At 45.3% G+C, this 20,673-nt stretch overlaps 1 protein-coding gene across 6 annotated transcripts in view; it reads left to right on the top strand.

Moving 5' to 3' along the window:
* The window catches only part of PDE3A (phosphodiesterase 3A), a 392,649-nt gene that overhangs the window by 222,537 nt on the left and 149,439 nt on the right, over positions 1–20,673 (top strand). For 3 of the 6 annotated variants that reach the window (XM_084809189.1, XM_084809187.1, XM_084809188.1), the window contains exon 2: positions 7,109–7,168. The exons of the other annotated variants lie outside the window; for them this stretch is intronic. In XM_084809189.1, the coding sequence (XP_084665315.1) occupies positions 7,109–7,168 (60 nt within the window). The remainder of the gene's footprint in view (positions 1–7,108; positions 7,169–20,673) is intronic. 6 annotated transcript variants of the gene reach the window in all.

Here is a 20,673-nt window from a genome sequence, read left to right as displayed (position 1 = left end):
AACACAAATTAAAAACACAACAATACAATGTTCCAGGGACGTACAAGGTTCACAGTCATGTGATTGGAAGCCTAGAAGTTGGGATTGGATACAGGACTCAGCCAGATCTCAGATTTCATTTAAACAAGTAAACACAAGCTTCTAGCCCTTAAGGCTGCAAAGGCAGACTTGAAAGAGTAGGGTGCTCCCTGATGGAACCTTGGAAGCTTGAGGTTTGCCTAAGCAGGATTTCTAATGGACCAGGGACATGACTCAAGTGCCTGCTGTAGCACTTTGCCCTTCCCCATGACCCTCAGAATCAGAAGGCATGGGACACAATAAGCAAATATATGTAAATTTGCTTGTTAATTAATATTGTATACAGATAATTTCATTTGACTTTCTAGGCACAGAACCTTTCTTTTAGGGCAGAGCCCTGATTTTAGGAAAGCATATTTTAGGAATATGCTGATGCTTTCTGTTACCCGCATCTCTAAAAGTCGGCTCCCAACCTTCTGCCACACTCTCTCCAGGTGTGACTGAGTGACAGAGCTCAGGATGGGGCTATGCAAGTAGGAACAGACTTAATTCTTCATAGCTGTGATTACCAGCAGGCAGGGTGTAGGCTCCTCCCTACCACCCAGTGATGACTCAGAGTGTACCCCTTCCCTCGCAATCTAAACCAATTTGTTCATTTTCTGAGCCAATCCCAAAGGCTTGGAAAATGGGAAGACTCCTTCTCCCCAAAGCACCCTCCCTTCCCTTATAATAGCAGCAGGGAAGGTGGAGCTCTTCCTCTCCCTCCCCCTCTGTTGCCTTGGTGCACTGCAGAGCAGCGCGTGAGCACTTGAAAGTGAAGGGCCTTGAGTTCTGTAGTCTTTGTAGACTCCAAATCCCAAGGCCCACCACTTTATAAGTTTTGGTGCATATCAGGGCAAGAGAGAGGAAGGGGGAAGGAAAGAAAAAACCCTACCTCCTCTCTGCTGCTGCTACTTCCACTGGTATGTAAAGTGGGTGGCGAGTGCTTTAGGAGGCCGGGGGCTGGCAGTGATGGGCAGGAGGGAAGCCAGGGGGACTTTCTAAGCTTGGGTTTTGGTCTGAGCAGGATTCAGGAGAGCTTAAAAGTTCACCCCTCCTTAAAAGGATTCTCCTTTTAAGAGCTCTTGAAGTTCGTTCTTAAAGGAAGTTCAGGAAAACATCCTTGGTGTTACTAGCTTCCAACCCTGGCACTCAGTGGCCCAACCCTGGCACTCAGTGGCCCAACCCCTGGTGGGTATGCCTCCAGGGTTCCTTGAAATGGACAAGTTGTCCTCATAACTCTTCTACAAGCATTGTGCTAGACTTCTATAAAGTTAGGCCACAGATAGGGATGGATGAATCTGTCAGTCTCAGTCTCTCTCAGTTCCTCATTTTTCCAGTCTTGAGTTCGGTTCATCTCGAACTTTGCAAATTTCTCCAGTCTTAAGGTCAGTCCATACTGAACTTTGAAAAAAAAATTTCTAAAAGCATGCATGAAAATTTACAAGCATTTTTCTGCACATGTCTCCAAACATATGCATTTTATGCATTTTCACCTAATATACAGGATTTTTGCAAGCTGTTTTCCTAATATAAAGCATGTTTGAACATTATTTTCTCTAATATGCACATTTTTGTACATATTTTTCAACTGGAGGACTCCATTGCAAAGCGTGGAAAAGTGTGAATCCTGAAGGAGAGCTGAGTTTCTGTTCGTATAGTGGTTTGAAAGTGTAAAATTAGGTGAGTTTGCATTAAAATGTGAACTGAACTAATTTCTCTTCCATCCCTAGCCACAGAGCTATAGGAGTTAGCTGAGATGTTGATAGCATGATATTTGATGTTTCTTGGCATACGTAGCTGGGTTGTGGGGAAGGGGAGTAAAAGAATGGACAGTTTGATTTGGTTAAACTTTCTTAAAGAGTTATATTCTGTGCATGTGGTAGGTGTGAGCATCCAATCCAATTACAGGATCTGGCTTTCCACGTAGATCCGACCCTACTGTGAGGTGAATGTAAAAGCCACCTCATGACAAAAGAAGCCATTATGTGAGTCCCTTTACTGGCTTAAAACCAAATACTCTGGAGCTTCAGTGGTTTATGAACCAGACTGTACATTTACGAGTGCCTTAGCATACATTTAGGCCAGTGGTTTTGTCATGCAATGTGCTATGGAAAATCACACAAGAAGGTTGTACGGGGTGAATACCAGCAACCATTGGCCGCAGCCTTGAAATTTTCTAGCCCACAAAAAGTTTTACTAGCCCACTTGCCCCACCGCCATGCTCATGTTAGCCCTTTGTGACCTAAAAGGGGCATAAAGCTTCTCTCCCTATTCCCCCCCCCCGAGAAAATCCTTATTTCCATTAGTAAATTAGAGCTGTATATAATAACTTGCTTGCTCGCCTATTGCTAATTTTCCATGCAGTGCATGTAACCACTTGGTAAACTGGCCATCTAGCTCCCGTCACACGTGCACCGAGCCATGTAGGGGCCGCTTCCATGTTTTACGATCCTATTTTGAGGGGTGCATGTGTGATTAATGCAACCGTGATGGTGGGCGCAGTTTCATGGGTCTTTCCCACATAATCAGGATACTGCCAGGAAGAAGGGTGTTGATCAGATGGGAATCAATCATCAGCCCTGCCCGTGTACTTGTATCTTTATTGATTGCCTTATATTGGGAGTGGGGTGGGGGTTAAGCCACCCTGGGAGCCTTTTTTGTCAGACGAGCAGCATAAAAATGCTTTGAATAATGCTTTGAATAAATTAAAGTAAATCCATATTATTAACATGCCCCATCAAAGCAGCCCCATATTAACATGCCCCATGTGAAGATGACCCTCAGTACCATCCTCCAAATGATGAGAATAACTGTATCCCTCTCCTGCTTTCCTGGATTGGTCTGATCAGGTTGGAAAGCGTGGTTAAATTTTCCTCACCTCTCGGCAGAACGATACTGACAGTGGACTTACCAAATGGTCTCGTGCACGTGAGAGTAAGTTACCTGCTTAACATAAGAACATAAGAGCCAGTGTGGTGTAGTGGCAAGAGTGTTGGACTAGGAGCTGGGAGATCCGGGTTCTAGTCCCCACTCAGCCATGGAAGCTCACTGGGTGACTTTGGGCCAGTCACACACTCTCAGCCCAACCCACCTCGCAGGGTTGTTGTTGTGAGGATAAAATGGAGAGGAGGAAGATAATGTAAGCCGCCTTGGGTTCCTTGCAAGAGGAAAAAAGGCGGGGTATAAATGCAATAAATAAATAAATAAGAGCCCTGCTGGATCAGCCCAAGGGTCCATCTAGTCCAGCATTCTGTTCACACAGTAGCCAACCATCCCCAAGCAGGCCATGAGTGCAACAGCACCCTCCCATCCATGTTCCCCAGCAACTGATGTACATAGGCTCATTGCCCCTGGTACTGGAGGTAGTACATAGCCATCAAGAGTAGTAGCCATTGATAGCCTTCTCCTCCAGGAATTTGTCCAACCCCCTTTTAAAGCCATCCAAATTGGTGGCCATCACTATATCCTGTGGTAGCAAATTCCATAGTCTAACTATGTGCTGTGTGAAGACGGACTTCCTTTTATCTGTCCTGAATCTCCCACCAATCAGCTTCATGAGATGACCCCGGGTTCTAGTATTTTGAGAGAGGGAGAAAAATGTCTACCTAACCACTTTCTCCATACCGTGCATGCATACATGCTTAGTAAAATAGCCATCTCTATTCACCATGGCTTGAACTCATTCTCTAGTCTATTGCTGTTGTGCTAGTCTAGCATCCAGTTTTATTGCACAAAAGCATGGAGAGAACTTGCTGTAACCGGTCTTCTGCAGGTTAGCCTTCTAGCATTGGAAGGGGTTGGAAGGGGCCTTTAAGACAGTCGAGTCCAACCCCCTGCTCAATTCAGGAATCCAAGTCAGAGCATCCCTGACAGTTGGTTGTCAGCAACCCGGTGCCCTTGAGATGCTTTGGACTACAACTCCTATCATTCCTGACCATTGGCCAAGCTGGCTGGGGCTGGAGGGAGTTGTAGTCTAAAATATCTGGAAGACACCAGGCTACCTTCACCTGTTCTTAAATATTTGTTAAAGCCAATTTGTCAAAGCCAGCTCAAGGTTTGAGGAGGGTCTCAGCATAGCGTTCTCTGACAGGTCATCTCCTACATCAGCAGATTCTGGTGGGCTGACCTGGAGGTGGGGGGCCAGCAGTGACTCTCCCATGAACACTAGGCTGTTTAGAGCTACTATTTAAAATTCTTACTGTGCCCTGGAACACTCCCTCTATCATACTGCTCCAGTGCAGCTCCAGCCCTCCCCATCACTCATCAGAATACCAGAAAAGCCCCCACCCCGGATGGGGTCAGCCATGCTCCTTGCGGAGGTCCTGGCAGTTGCCCAAGGATGCTGAGCACTGATGGAGGTGGAATTTCTGTGGTTGCACCCAGTACCCTTTGCCTTGCAAATCTTGCTAACTGAACTGAATTGTTACCATCTTTCAGGAGGGTTGAAGCCTGGATACTCCAGGATCCCAGAACCCAAGTACTTCACATTCCTATCCAAAGGTGCAGCACCCCCCGCCCCCGGGCAGTGCACCAATTATATGGGTTCATTGGTACAATTGAACACACTCAGATTTTATTGCAGGGGGACTGTGAAAAACTTGGGTCCACAGTTTAGGGAGGAAAAAGGGTGTAAAAAAGGGCCACAGCTCAGTGGCAGAGCACATGCTTTGCATGAAGAGATACTCAGGTTCAGTCTTTGGCATCTCCCAGTAGGACTGGGAAAGACTCCTGTCTGAAATCCTAGACAGACACTGCCAGTCAGTGAAGACCAGGTACGGGGAACCTCTGGCACAGGGGAGGGTCCCCAGCTTGCCCGTCAGCTTCTCCCACAGTGAGCTTCTCTCACTGAGCAGAGATAAGAGAGATTTTCCCTGCTCTGTGTGTGTATGTGTGTGTGTGTGTGTGTGTCTGGGCAATCACATTGGGGGTCTCATGAAAGCAGTGCCTACCCACTTGGGGATGTGGCCCTACTTGGAGCCAGAAAGCAATTCCCCAAACTCTGATGTAGACAATACTGAGCTACATGGTTCATGGGACTGACTCGAATATAAGGCAGCCTTCAGCAGCCTACCCCAACCTGGCACCCTTCCAGATAGTTTGGAGTTCAATTCCCATCAGCCCCAGCTGGCATGGCCAATGGTTAGAAATGCTGGGAGTTCGAGTCCAAAACCTTGGGAAGTTACCAAATTGGAAAAGACTGGTATAAGGCAATTTCCGGTGTTCCTAAGAGTAGAATTGGTATAATGAAAGAAATTAAAATCGACATGAATGGAAATAAAGTGAAATGTGACAAGGATTGCTCTGGACATGCATCCTTAGTTCTGCAGGGTTTGGATAGTGAATTTCAAGAGAATCATATCCTTTTGACTGACATGACTATAATAATGACACTATTTAGTCATCTTTTCAGTGGTATTTTAATGGTTCTGAACTAAAAACACCAAGAAATAGCCCGGTAAATTGAGCAGCTCGAGTTGATGGAATTATTTTACAATCCTCACTTTAAGTTTTGGGTGGAACTTCTGGGTTGACTGAAAATATGTCTCCTTAATTAAACCTTCTAATTGAGTAACAAGAGTGGCAGGACATCTGGATGCCCAACATCTGGGAGAAGGGGAAACTTTCAATATTTATCTTGGATGTGGGTGCACTCAAGCCAGTCTTGTTGAATTTCACTCCTCCACTGCTCTCTCCATCCCAAAAGGCATTCTGTTAGCATTAAGAGGCTGCCCTCTGTCTGGACTTCCCTGAAGAACAGTAGCATCGGAGGCAGTAAAACTGAGCGGTCTACCAGGTATTTCTGCTTACTGGTCTGACCACTGTGCAGTTTTAGAAAATGGGAAGTGGAAAGGTTGGTGGAAGTTTTTTGGAATATGCTGCCACCAGATTCAGAAAGACAAAGTCATGAGTTTTGAATATTGATGCGTTTTGACATGGGGGTGGGGGCTGCAACAAAATGCTGCAGTGGATCCTCACCCCTAACAGAAATGTTCCAGTTCATGGTTCTAGATAGCCAGCCATCCCCTCCTACTAGAGGGTGGGCAAATGTGATTTTCCAGCTCATTGACATTCTCCAAATCCTCCTCAAAGCTCAGCTTGCCTTGTTCGCATTCCCAAACACGAGTGTCTTTTCCCCCCCTCTCGTGAAGAATTTAAAAGTGTCCTTTTTCCTGATAAAAATTGTGCATTTTCCCTCCATAGCGTAAAAATGCAGGGGGGGAGGTTGCAGGGGGGGGATGTGCAACTGCGCAAGAACACACTTTTGAACACGAATGCACGTTTGGGAAATTGCAACAGTTTTCCAAGAATTGCACTCCAGCCCATGTCTGCATTTGGGGTTGTGTATGGGACTGGTTCACATAATTTCCGAACAGGAATGAAATTCTTGTACATCATCCCTACTTCCTACAAGATACTAAAAGCCATAAGGTGCTCAAGCAGGACATTCCGCTGTTCCCCTCACTCTTATTTCCCATTCCCTCCGCCCTGACCAAATGACACTCACCACTCAACTAACATGCTTCCTGGACGCCACTAAGGATACATACTCTTCATTGGGCCAGTTTGCTTGGTTGCTTACTTGTTTGCCCCCTCTGTGGGCTTCATCACACAGAGCTTTATCCTGCGATTGAGATTGCTCCTTCACGGAAGTTTGCGGGCTCTTTACATGATGCCATGACCCTGCCGTGACCCTCCTGCAGGAAATGCCCTTTGTTCATTTTTAAATAGATCGCAAATAATGAGCTAGCAGATTACCCCGTTGTGTTCCGCTTCAGTTTCCTCCATGAAAAGACTTAAAGCGGCAAGAAGAGGAGCGAGATCAATGAAAGATAATGGAAGACTCAGATATGGGGGGGGGGGAAGCACGTGTAAAGGGAGTCAGTAGTGATCCTGCTTTTAAAACGGAAGCAGAAAGCCCCCGTTTTAAATCCAGGGTTTTAGGCTGGTGTAGAAATGCTCTGTGTGTCTGGGTTGTTGTTTTTTAAAGTTTTGTTCTTCTCTATACCTCCTCCAAGCATGCTGATACCTCTCTTTCGTTTCTCTGTAGCCCCATTTTGGCTCCAGTCCTATTGGCACAGAAGCACTGAGTTCAGTATTAGAGGGAAAGGTAATTCAAAGGAAGATTTGACATCTTTTATATGTTGTCTTTATATAGTCAGTAGATGACAGATGCGCTACTAAAAGTAACTAATGTTTTTAAAGAAGTTTGATTCATTGATAAATAGTGGGCATGATCCATCCCTTCTGATCAGCTCAAAACACAAAGAACATGGGTTGCCTGCACTGACAAGTAAACAGCGCAAACCTCTGCTGGACACGCCTCAGAAGTAATCACTCAGCAGCTTCCTCTTCTGTCACTGCCTCTTCTCCCCAGCAGGGAAACACTGTTATCTCCAATCAGTTAAGAGCTTTTCCCTTCTGAGCGCCATGAAAGGAAGCCTTTTTCAGACTACTTGAAATGGTTTAATGGGAAACACCTGGGATTGAACCTGGGACTTTCTGTGTGCAAAGAACATGCTTTACCATTAAGCGGCGCCCTTTGCTATTCACCATTTCTCTAATCCCAATTGCCTCTTCAGAAGCAGCTTTTCAAAAATGTTTGGGGGGTTGGGGGGGGCATTGGAATAATATCACATGCAGTCTACTTTACCCTTGAGCTGCTCATTTGTGGAAGAGGGTAGGGATGTACGAATCCCCTTACCTTGAGTCGGGGGGGGGGGCGCGGGCGGAGGAGATGATCCATTCCTCCCCTCTGGAATCCTCACTGGCCGGCTCCGCTCCGTGGTGAGTCTGCAGAACCACCTGCCAGCTCCGTTCTGCAAGCAATACGGCCACCATTGCCGTGCCGTATTGCTGCTGAGCAGAAACAAGAAGTGATCCGGACGCAAATGGCGTCTGTTACGCCGTTTGCGTCCCTGTTTCTTCTCGCAATAGGCTACAGGTCAGTGTTTATGTAGATATTTACGTAGCCTATCACGTGAAAAAACAAGGATGTAAATGGTGTCCACTACACCGTTTGCGTCCCTGTTTTTTCATGCGATAGGCTACGTAAGTATCTATGTAAATACAGACGCGTAGCCTATCGTGAGGAAAAACAGGGACACAAATGGCGTAGCGGACGCCATTTGCGTCCGGATCACTTCCTGTTTCTGCTCAGCAGTGATGCGGATGGCAATGGCGGCTGTATCGCTTGCGGAACGGAGCTGCCGGCGAAGAGGATTCGACTCCAGGATGGTCCGGCGGGAGGTGGAGGTGAGTGGGATCGTTCTGCCACGGACTCCGGAGGCTGAATTCCCTGGAATTCAGCCTCATTGGAGTCCGTGGCGAAATTCTCGGACATCCCTAGAAGAGGGGCAAAGCAGACAGGAGATGCTGCAAGAGGAGGGGTGAAAGGCAGAGGCCTAGGAAAGTTAGCAAGCTAAGGGAAGCAATGAGGCATAGGACAAAGGTGGTTGGCTGTGGTCCACAGTAATGAGGATAGAGGGGAAGGCTAAAACAAAGTCTAAGAGGGGGCAGGAAACTGGTAAAGAAGGGAGATGTGCATGACCAGAAGCTGAAGAGGGAATCACATCCTGGTTTGAAATATCCAGCCGGATCTTTGGCTGCAGGCCTCTAGTCTGTTTTTAATTTGACCTCCAGCAATCTTCACTTGACTACTTTCTCTGAATGCTAGCAAGGAAGTAGGGAGGGTGTTGATTTGTTGTTCCCTTTAGTGCAGATCTAGTACTTGGACCCCTGACATGTGCCTGTTGATATCGTCCAACTGTGTGGCCCAGCTGGGTTGGAATTCATGTGGTGGGAACGTGGAAGAGGAGGATCAATGTGAATGGGAAACAGTTTTGTCCCTGTGGACACCTAACTGGCAGATTGCTTGGAACTCTGCCTTGGCAGTTTGCTGATATGTGGTCTGGTTTGAAAGGACACTGTTGAAGTTGGCACGCCTGGTGTTTGACCTTCCATTTTGACAGGGATGTCTGCACTTTCCGTGCGATATCTGTACCAAGAGATAGTCTGCGTTCCGTTCTGCTGGAAGACTCAACCAGTTTAAAATGTCAACATAGAGAACAGAGGAGCAATGTGTGTGGCCGTGGAAGGTAAAAGAGCAAGACAGGACCTCCCCCCACCTCTGAAGCTGATACTGGGTATGTGTGGGACTGTCATTGTCCGAAGGAAGGTGTCCTGTGAGCTTCTGCTTCTGAAAAGTTAAGGCAGTTACTGACGGGGCAAGGGTGGGACTGTACTCAAATCCAGATCTCTGATGTTTTTTCCCCCAACCCTGGGGATGCCTGAGGCGAAGCTTACATTGGAATAAGATTCTGCTCTGTTGACAAAAAGGTCAAGCTCCTGAGTTTATGCCACGCCAAGCCAATCCAGAAGCTTTATGCTGCCTACCAGTTGCAGAGGCCAACGTTGCACAAACCCCTTCCTTTTGGAGCCTGCAGAAGCAATGCAGCCACAGTACAGTGGCCGTGTGTCTTCTTTTGTAGAGGACACTCCTCTATTTCAAGGGCTGCCAGAGGACTATCCTCTATTTTGAAGACATCCCCTGTTTGAAGGGCGGTCCAGTCCAAGCCCAGTTTAAAGATAAAAATCGACAGAAGAGAGAGCTGGGCCTTGAAGCTGCCCATCAACATCACCTGGACAACAGACTGTGCAAGGCACACAGGTCACCTGGTCACCGTCTTCCCCACTATGGTGGGATGTACTGTATTTCCATTTAAATTATCATACTTATTTCTAAATGTGCCTTTGCCTACATATAGATTAGCAAATCAGCATCCTCTTTGACCCTCTGATTTAGTGATGCCTAAGTGGCCACCCTAAGCTGCAATCTTTGAAGGATTATGGTTTTCTGCAGTGCAGATGGGGGAACAGTTGTTTGAATCCGTTCCCAATAGGGAACAAACATGGCAGTTTCGAAATCTGTTCTCCATAAGAACAAACGAGATCATTGCGGGAAAACAGCATGGATGATGTGCTTTCTTGTGTTGGTTAGAGAAAGACAGATGTATGCAGCAAATGATAAATATCTGTATACATGCTAAACATTCTAGTGCTATTTAGCCATAGCTCAAACTGTTAAGAATCTACACGTAGTTGGGATCGTTGTAGCACCAGGCCATCATACCCATTCATCCACCTGCCCGGCTTCTCTGAAGTACATGTGTTTGATATCACATTGGAACAGAGGCATACATGCATAGAGTCCAAGGTAAATAGCTTTCAATCCGTATCCCCCATTAATTTTAAGGGGTAGTGATCGTGCAGATTGGACCTATATGTGCAAGACCTTATTCCAATGTGTGCAGACCAACATGCAGCTATCAACCATGCCACCCAGAAATGGGAGGAGAGGTTGATCCTGACCCCTAACTCTGTGTAGGTTCAACACAATAAGAACTCCCTTTGAATAGGGCTTTTGTTAGGCTATGACAGTAGGTGGAGTTGGGTAATTGAATATTCTTCTGGAAAAGGTGAACGGAAGATGTGTCACATGCAGGGTGAACCACAGGAGTGAATTTATTAGTTCTATTTCAGAGGCTTCAGCTTTGTTCTGCTCAATTCTACAAGCATCCAGTTGCTTTACTACCCCTACCCCCACCCCCACCCCACACACATTTCCATTTGTCAATGGACAAATGCAGAGTGCTAATTAATTTGTCCGTTTGATTGAGATTGAGTGGTGGAGAGGTACGTGTATGCCCCCCCCCCCAATGAGTGATACAATATTGCTGGTTGAACATGAAGTGAGTGGACCAAAATAGAAAGTACTTAGCAGGAAGTACCCCCAAGGGCATGTTTAAACTGAATGGACAGTGAGATTTGACTGTGGGTTTAAAACAAGCTAGTGAGTGGCGTTAGACCTTATAGCAGCAAACGCACCTTTGCTCAGGCTGGGAAATAGAGAGCAAAGGTCCATAGGTCAGTGGGGGAGCAGATGCTATTCATCCAGGAGGTCCCAGGTTCACTCTCTGAACTCTCCACTTAAAAGTAGCAGGTGATGTAAAAGATCAGTGCCTGAGATCCCAGAGAGACACTACCAATCAGAACAGACAATGCTGGGCTATATAGAGAAATACTCTGACCTGGTATAAAGCAGCTTCCTATGACGACAAGCTCAACAAATGACAAAGCCTGAAGTTCCAGGATGGACTGCTACTTCAGATAGAAAGAGAGCTTTAAATTCATTCTCAATTAAGGCTGCAACAGTTTCCAAGCAGCTGAAAAAGAATTGGTTGATGAGTCAGGACAGTATAATGAAGAAGGTTATTACACTATACTGGTACTGCATTCAAGGCATTCTTTACTCACCGGACATGGCGCAGCCATTTTCAATTGCTCCATTTCTTTCCCCATGAGCCATTTGAAACCCAAACGTCTCTGTGCTCTGACTTTTGCGGCTCCATGTTCACATAGTGAGTCACTATTAGGGATGGGTGGGAATTTCATTTCAGTTTGTTTTTGATAAGAATGTACCAAAATTAGCAAATTTCTTCATATTTGGAAAAGAAAAAAACTTGAGATTTAAAACATGCGAATGCAGAAGAAAGTGAGACTGACCAATTCATCCAGCCCTAGTCATTATGGACAAACAGCTCAACCATGTGGTAACAACCACCTGTCAGAAATGGATCATCCTTCCCCCTTCGCAATCAACACCACACGGAGACAAAACTTCAAGCTAATACTATTTTACTTTGCTAGAAACTAGCCTCTTTACAAATGCAGATTCCAGGAAACTCTCTGGCTGCCTCAGCAACTAATCTACAATCCCATACAGAGGAGATGAACTGGAGGGTAGTGAAGTTGCTGACAGTTTGGGCGTGAACCTCACAGCCAGATTTGCTTCGCAGTGATGCCCCTCCCTTAAGGTGGCTCCCTCCTATGTTGGCTTCCAAGAGTGGCTATCCTGGTGGAGCATCTGAACACTGCCCCTAACGTTTCCCACTTTGCTTTGCAACGTGCCCTAATGTCTCTAAAGTTACACCGCTCTTCTTCCTCCTCTCAGAAAGTTGAGTTCTCGTGGTAGAGGGAGGGGGCAGGGACTCAGCCCGGGCCATCTGTTTGTCAAGGTCTTTGGAGGAATCTCTCAGCATCTTGGCTCACTAGGGACAGTCCCTCCCCTTGCCTCTGATGTAGCAGTCCCAACTCTGATTCAGAATCAAAGCTGTAAGACATCGCAAGGCGTTTGGACTTATCCCTGACACCACCAGATGGAGCCATTCAAGATGGCTTCCTTGTATTGGCTGTAATGTGTAAACTTTCCCTAAATTTTGGTTAGTGCTTTAGACCAACGCTGGCCTAGGTCAAAGGACCCTTCCCTCCCCCTCCCCCAACATGTCACAGCAGTGCCACAGAGAACCGTTAATGACATTTATAAATGTGAGGTGGAAAACCAAGAGAAATATGCATCTATCAGGAGCGTTATAAAGCAGCTATTTCAGGGAAATGAAAAAAATCCCAACCCTTCTGCATACTGATTTTTAAAACAGCAACAACACAGAGATCGCTTTTGACAGCATGCAAGTATTGTTTTGTCATGAAGAGACCTTTCCCTCATGTTTTGTGATCCACATCGTACTGCACTACTTACAATACTACTCTTAAGAGTTCTGCTCTGGATTCTGTCTGTGACAGATACCCTTACAGTATGCATGTAAAGATTTCTCACCAGAGCAAAAACAAAAAAACAAGGAAAGAAAAAAAAAAATAGTGGGTGCTGGTGGTGGGGAGGCATATCTAAGTTTTTTCTTTAGTCTAGACTCTTTCAAAGACATTATGGCACCTTCGGGTGTGCTTGGCATTAGTTTTTGTAGGCCCTGGCCTGCTTCATCAGATGGAGGAAGAGCCCTGAAGAGGCCACAGTTTCCACAGTGCATTTTGTGCTCCCGCTGTCACAAACACCAATGATGAATGTCCCTAATTGGTGCTGAATACTTCACCACTTAGTAGCCTTTACACTTCATGAATAAAAATGAAGTTGAGAGGAGGCGTCCTGGTAGAGTATTTTCAAACTCAGCATAAAGACAGTAAGTAAATGCTTTCTATAAACATCTTACTGTAACAAATATTTTTTCCAACATCTGGAAACATCCTCTTTAGCCTCTATGATGTATTTATTTTTCCGTCGATACATGTCAGCTTTGTAGGAATTAATGTGCTTCTCTCCCCTACCCCCCCTCCCAAATTATAGGTAGTTTTCTCTCTCTCTCTCTCTCTCTCTCGTATTGTGTAGTTATTTCAACACCAGGGAGTGCTCGTGTGTGCGCTTCAGTGTTCCTAAGGCCATTTAAGCCCATTTAAGTTGAATTTCAATTAGTAGATCTGTGCATGACATCAGCATGATCCTTTTCTAGTTTAACCTTGGGAAAATTCTTTATTGACCCCAAATACTGGAGATCTTTCAGAAACTAAATGTGATCAAACTGCATTCACTGAGGCCTCCAAAATGTCACACACACACACACACACACACACTCATTTTTTTTTTATCTTACTCCATACTGAACCAAGCTTCTAATTAGTGTTGTGCCGAATCATGCCCCCTTTTGGGGGGAACTTTTTCTCTCCCTTTGAAGGAGGTATTATTTTTTCCCCTCTTTCACGGGGAGGGGAATAATTTTGGAGAATTTTCTCCTTGAGGAGGGGGACAGGGTTTCCACAAAGCTTTTTAAGTGCAGGCAATTCTTGAAGGGTCTTCTTTCTATTATTTTTAAACACCCCCTGCGCTTGCAGGAGCCCAGGACTCTTCTTCAGCCCAGCAATTATTTCTGATTTCTCCGGAGACCATCACCTTGCCTTCTCTGATAGGCATTCAGGAAGAACTCCTGGCTGGAGAAGAGTTCTGGGCTCCTGCAAGTGCAGGGGGTGTTAAATAGAAAGAAGGCCCTCAGCAGCTGCCTACACTTAAAAAGGTATGTGAAAAACCTGTCCCCCTCCCCAAGGAGAAAATCCTCTGAAATTCTCACCTCACCCAGCCTCTTTCACCAGAGTTTTCATTTTGCCCCCCCCATGCCAAAAATGGAAGAATTGAAATTTTCAGCACAGCACTACTTCTAATTTGTATTACCGCTAACAAAATGTCATTTATTACATTTATGTCCCACCTTTTCACCAAGAGCTCAAGGCAGCTTAAATATGACCCCCCCCCCATTTTATCCTTACAACAACCCTGTGAGGTAGGTGAGGCTGAGAGCTGGTGATTGACCCAGGGTCATTCAGTGTGTTTCATGGCTCAGCAGGGATTTGAACCTGTGTCATTTCAGTCCTAGTCCAACCTTCTAACCACTACACCACATTGGCCCATTATGAACTGCAGGGAGCAAAAGGAAGACCTGCATGTTTATCTATAGAACTCAGTGGTAACCCTCGAGTCTGCCCCCGTCTGCATGACCCTATCCTCAGTTCATGTTTTGATCATGCTAGGTAGGACAAAGAGACTGAGAGTCATTTCTTCCCCATGTTCTATTATGAGCTCAGGATAGGATTTGATATTTATTTATTTTGAAATTGTCCATGCTACCATTCAGTGAAAGAAAGGAAAAAAGAGGCGCAATACAGTAAAAACACTACAGATATAAAACAGCAGAAGCAGCGGTTAAAACAAACCCATACAGTTCAGCAGAATGGATAAAACCATAATCAAAAGCTAATTTGCACAGCATGTTTGACATGCTTGGGCAAATAAACATATTCTTCTCCTAGCACTGAAATGACATCAGGGTTGGTGCTAGTCAAGCTTCTCTGGGGAGGGCATTCCACAGAGGGGCACCAAAAGGCCCTCTTCTGATCATCATCTGCCCAATTTAACATAGTGGGCTTGATATGGAAGAGGTCCTGGGATGATGACTTCAGAGTATGGATAGAAGGCAATCATCATCTCAGGCAGTCATAATGTATAATTTTTTAATACATTAGATAGTTCTGTCAGATAGGTTGGGTTGCCTAATTAGTGCCAGAAAGTGGTATCTCATAGCACAATCTATCTTTGGCAAGCCCAGCACCATATCACTTACACCCTTGATCTGAGCTAGTCTGGAGTCAGGACCCAAAACTAGGTCGTAGGATGACCTAAGATGGATCATACCACTAATGGAACAACCACAGTTTACTTCTGTCCGTTTAAGGTGCAATCCTATGCATATTTAGTCAGGAAAAAACCCTACAGCTCCCAGCATTCCCCAGCCAGCCATGCACTAAAAAAAAAGAGAAGGTAAACTAGAAAGTGGGATGGGGATGCATGGAGATATGGAGAAAGTGGAGGGGGGAGTAGAGAGAGAGGGGTATGCGGGAAGAAGCAAGACACAATAGAAAATGAAAAGTGGGTCTCATGTAACAGTTTGGAATTAAAGGTATGTCCAGGGTCAGACAAGGTTGAAGATTAATATACTACACCAGCCTTCCTCAACCTGGCACCCTCCAGATGTGTTTGATTACAATGAGGATGGGCAATACCTGGAGGTCCAAGGCCATTTTCATCCACTGCACCACCACCATGGGCTGCCCCCCTGCCAAATAAATGCCGATATTGCTCGTTTGCTGCAAAAAATTAGTGGCAAACTGCTCTGTAGTGCTACAGAACATTATACAGTGGTTAAATTTAGCTTGCAAACAAGCTAAATTGGGCCATTTGGTACTCCGTAGCAGCTACAGAGCACCAAAAGGGCCAAATTTAGCTCACAAACAAGCTGAATTGGGGCATTTGGACACTCCGTATCTGCTACGGGCACCATTTTGGGGGGGAAATTTTTAAAAGAAAAATGGAGGAGGCACTGGGGGTGGCAGAGAGCGCGTGCAGCCCATGGGCTGCATGTTGCCCACTTGTGGATTACAACTTCTAGCATCCCCCAGCCAGCATAGTTGGCTGTGTGTGTGTGCTCAGAGTTGTAGTCCCACACATCTGGAAGGCACCAGGTTGGGGAAGGTTCCACTGCTCTATACTGGCTCTCTATAGATCATCCAGACCATTAAAGCATATGGAGTTGAGTGTGTTTTTGCAAGTAATAGGTTGAGCCATAAGTATAGTACATGTCCCTCAAACAGTTTACTGCAGACAACTCATCTCTCCCTCCAAATGTTTCTTGGTGTCTCTCACCCCCGCGCACAGGAACTTGGATTCCTACTGAAGTCAAACACAGTTTACGTCTTGGAAATAGGATAAAAAGGTCATATACTGCCATGAGAAAAGTCCTGAAATATGTAGTCTTTTTTTTCTCCCTCCCTCCCTGCTGTCTTCTCTTCCAGCACCAAATATGATCTCATCCCTTGACTTTCTTTGGAACGGAGATCACAGTTAGAAGCTTGAAACAATTTCTTCACCATGAAGCATACAAATGTCTGCATTTCTTGTTTACGCTATTTCTCATGAACGGCTGTACCCAACCAGTTTCTTTTCTCATGTGCTCGCTCTGTTCTCCATTTTCAGCTACGACTCGGTGACATTCTTTGTTTGTTGTTATTATTTGTGTCATTTATATTACATTTTCAGCATACATGTTTTATGATTTCCATCTGAATTACCACATTTCTAAACATACTTTCTCTCAAAATACGCATTTTTAAATGCATTTTGATCCATTTTTTGAGCTGATAATTACATCACAATATTCAGGAAATGTGAAAGCGACCGGATAAATAAGTTCCAATTTGCATACTCAAGCCAAAAGTGTGGCTCATATCAGGTCACTGGAATTCACCAAACATGAATTCCTAAAGCATCCCTAGTTCTGATGTAGGGTTGATTGAAAATGAACCACTTGCCCAAGGCCACCCAATTATTTCTTTAAAAAGAAAAGAAAAGGTAAGCTGCATTCTTGGAATATTTGACAATATTTTAACTTTAGTCAGTTAATAAGCCAGCAGTTGACTCAGTCAATTAGCCACCTAGGAAAAAGAAACCAAATGCACAGTTACAAGATGGGGGATACGTGGCTCAACAACACTACAAGCGAGAAGGATCTTGGAATTGTTGATCACAAGCTTCAGATCACAAGCTGAATATGAGCCAGCAATGTGATGTGGCTGCAAAAAAGGCAAATGCTATTTTGGGCTGCATTAATAGAAGCATAGCTTCCAAATCCCGGGAAGTACTAGTTCCCCTCTACTCAGCACTGGTTAGGTCTCATCTGGAGTACTGTGTCCAGTTCTGGGCACCACACTTTTAAGAAGGATGCAGACAAGCTGGAGAGGGTTCAGAGGAGGGCAACAAAGATGATCAGAGGACTGGAAACAAAGCCCTATGAAGAGAGACTGAAGAACTGGACATGTTTAGCCTTGAGAGGAGAAGACTGAGGGGAGATAGGATAGCGCTCTTCAAGTACTTGAAAGGTTGTCAAAGAGAGGAAGGCCAGGATTTCTTCTCGATCATCCCAGAGTGCAGGACACAGAAGAATGGGCTCAAGTTCCAGGAAGCCAGATTCCATCTAAACATCAGGAAAAATGTCCTGACTGTTACAGCAATATGGCAACGGAACCAATTCCCTAGGGAGGTGGTGGGCTCTCCCACACTGGAGGTATTTAAGATGAGGCTGGACAGTCATCTGTTGGGGATGCTCTGACTTGGATTCCTGCATTGAGCAGGGGGTTGGACTCGATGGTCTTGTAAGCCCCTTCCAACCCTCCTATTCTATGATTCTATGACCATATTTGATTGGTCACCTGACTGGAGTGTAAACACTACTGGCATCTGCAGTTAAAATACTTTCGGTAGAACATCTTAATGGCATGACTTTGAAGAGCCAGCGTTAATCAGCGTACACAGTTCTGGACTGATCACTGTCAGGAGCGCCCTAGCTACCTCTTAAAGTCCCCTCCAGTAGCCAAAACAAGACGCAGACAAAAGGGATTCTTTCCAAGGCTTTATTCCTTTAAAACTTAATGACTCTTTCAGATGCTAATTGCCAGCGACTAAGCAAGGAACTGCAAAGGGTATCTTAGCAGGGTAACCTAAGCTCCATGTACGCAGTTGGTCCCCATTTGGAGGAGAAGGGCGGGAAAGCTCTGAAACGTATGGGCTAGGAGGGGAGGCTCCCCCCCTTACCTGTGGGGCATTGGGGCACAGCTGTTGCCGTAGCGCCAAGCGGGCTGAGCACCTCCTCTCAGCGCCCTCCACCTCGAGCTCTCTCTGCGCCGGTGCCTTGCATCTAGCAACCACAGATTTCCTGCTCTTTCGCTGCCAGGGTCACTATCTCTTTCAGGAATGCGAGCGGGGGGGGTGGCTCTCCCTGAAGCTGCGCCTCTGAGACATGAGCGGGCTCCTCTCCCATGGGTTGTAGCTCTTCCTCAGAATCAGAGCTGCTTTGGGGCTCTATGGGCTCAGTTCCAACCCTGACAATCACATAATAAGACTTAACTAGGCAGGGGCAGTCTACCAGAAGCATATTGAAACTATTGTGCTGCACTCCCATAAAAGGAAGACAGATAGACATAGACCAACTGACCGACAGAATGGTATATTTGTACTTAATAGATTAGTACTAGGGATGTATGATAAATTCATTTCAGTTCGTTTTTTATCAGGGTTTTACCCAGTTCACACATTCCAGACTAAAAATGGACTCGGACTCAATCTATGGTCGAAGTCTGTCCATGCCTGACCTTGCAATGTGATTCACTGACCAAAAAAAAAAAATCCGTTCAATAACATGTGACCATTTGAAAAATGTGGATGAAATAATGCATACTTCTGAAAAATGTGCACAAATACACTTCAATCAATAGGAGGAGAATGCGTACATTTCAAAGTTACTCACAATTGATGTGTCCATTTGAAAAATGCACATGAAAATATGCATGGATTTTTATGTGAAAACAAAAAAAGCAAAGCTTGCAATCTTGTACGGACTTGAGTCAGAACGAGCTTCAAGATGGAATTTGGAGAACTTCTGCAAACTCATTTTTTGATAATTTGCAGATCCCTAATTAGGACAGCCTTCCCCAACCTGGTGGCCACCAGATGTTTTGAACTAGACCTCCCAGCATTCCTGACCATTGGGCATGCTGGCTGGGGCTGATGGGAGTTGAACTCCAAAAGGTTTGGAGGACACCAGGTTGAAGAAAGTTGGATTAGAAGAAAGATGCCCTTGCTACCCTTCCCCACCATTTTATTTGTGAAGAGATATTTGTTCCTGCAAAGGTGTCATGGAGTGCACAGTCCCCAAATAATTTTTCTTTTTTAAGCCTAATCAAAACATCCCATAGTCTTCCACTTTCGAGCGTGTATATCTGAAGGTGGATGTTTCAGGCAGAATAGGGATTCTGTTGGTTTACCGCCTGCCCCGCTGCTCAAGATTTTCCCTTCCTGAGCCAGCCGAGGTGGTCTCGAGGTTGGTGCTGGAGTCTCCATGCTTATGTTGTTGGGGGACTTCAACATACATTCTGAAGTTGGGAGTGGCTCAGGGCTTCATGGCCTCAATGGCAACCATGGCTCTGTCCCAATTAGTATCTGGCCCCACTCATTCAGCAGGGCACACTTTGAATGTGGTTTTCTGTGTAAGGTGCGATGATGGTGATCTGGGGGTGAAGGAACTTTCTATAGTTCTCTTGCCATGGACAGATTACTACCTGGTGGGGTTTAGACTTGCTGGGACTCAGAGCCTTGGGACACTTGAGAAAGTGTAGATTATGTAGGTTGTAGACCACAACCAGTGCTGACAGTGTCAGGGTTTGGTGAGTCCCTTCAGCTAGAAGAGGTGAGGTGTGCAACCCAAGGGTTCTTTTTTGGCTGCTCCATGCAATGTGAGAATGGTGTTGGTTGCTAGTCTTGGGGCTTCGTCAAGTGCCCAAACTTGCCTCCTTCTGGAGCCAGACTTGACCTCAGTGAAAGTACAGGTGAATTTTTATTTTCTTATTGTGTCATATTTGTATTCTGGTGTGCTACTGATAAGAACTGGCATGTGAACCTTAGATTCGAATGGGCATAGAGTTGATATATAGTATTTTGACAATGACTTTAATCCAAATTAGGTTTCACTGTAGGCTGCAAAAATAAGGAGGTGAAGTGCTGCAATGATGCTTGACTTCCGAAACAGTGTGGAAGTATACATTGGTTTCTCTTGGCTGTCTTTAATTCTGCCCCCGGGCCTTTGGGTTTACACCGCCGTATCAATTCGGTAGATGGTGGTAATGAATTACATGCTCAGGGTGTGGCCAAGGCACAGTGTTTTGCAAAGTTTTCTTTGCAGCCACAAAAGGCGGTGACCATGCCATATTTTGTAAAGACATGTTTGTCAAGGTGCAGCGGGGGGGGGGGGGATGAAATGGAAGACATATGGGTGCTATAGTTTGCTACTATGAGTTATTACAATGGTTTTGAACGAGAGAACCTCTGCCAAGTTTATTGCTGGCGTCAGCAGCATTATTCTCAATGGGCTTTTAAAGTGTTTTTCTTGGTTGGGGAATGTGTTCCAAATTCAGGAAAGAAATTTAAGAGTGATGTTGTGAGAGCAGAGGGAGATGGCCTCCAAAAAGGGATCTTGTTCTTTTCTATAAAGAAAGAGTACAGTATGCTCCTTTTGCAATGGATTGTTGAGAAACCACTTTTGCCTGTTAAAAGAGATTGCAGTTTGTGAGAACTGGCTTATAGAATTCAGTTGGTATATTATAAGCACATGT

The sequence above is a fragment of the Heloderma suspectum genome, chromosome 7 (assembly GCF_057233095.1).
Source record: "Heloderma suspectum isolate Gila_16-S chromosome 7, 16-S_ref, whole genome shotgun sequence".
NCBI lineage: Eukaryota > Metazoa > Chordata > Lepidosauria > Squamata > Helodermatidae > Heloderma > Heloderma suspectum.
The sequence above is the reverse complement of the archived record's forward strand: the minus strand, read 5'-3'. Positions and strand labels throughout refer to the sequence as shown.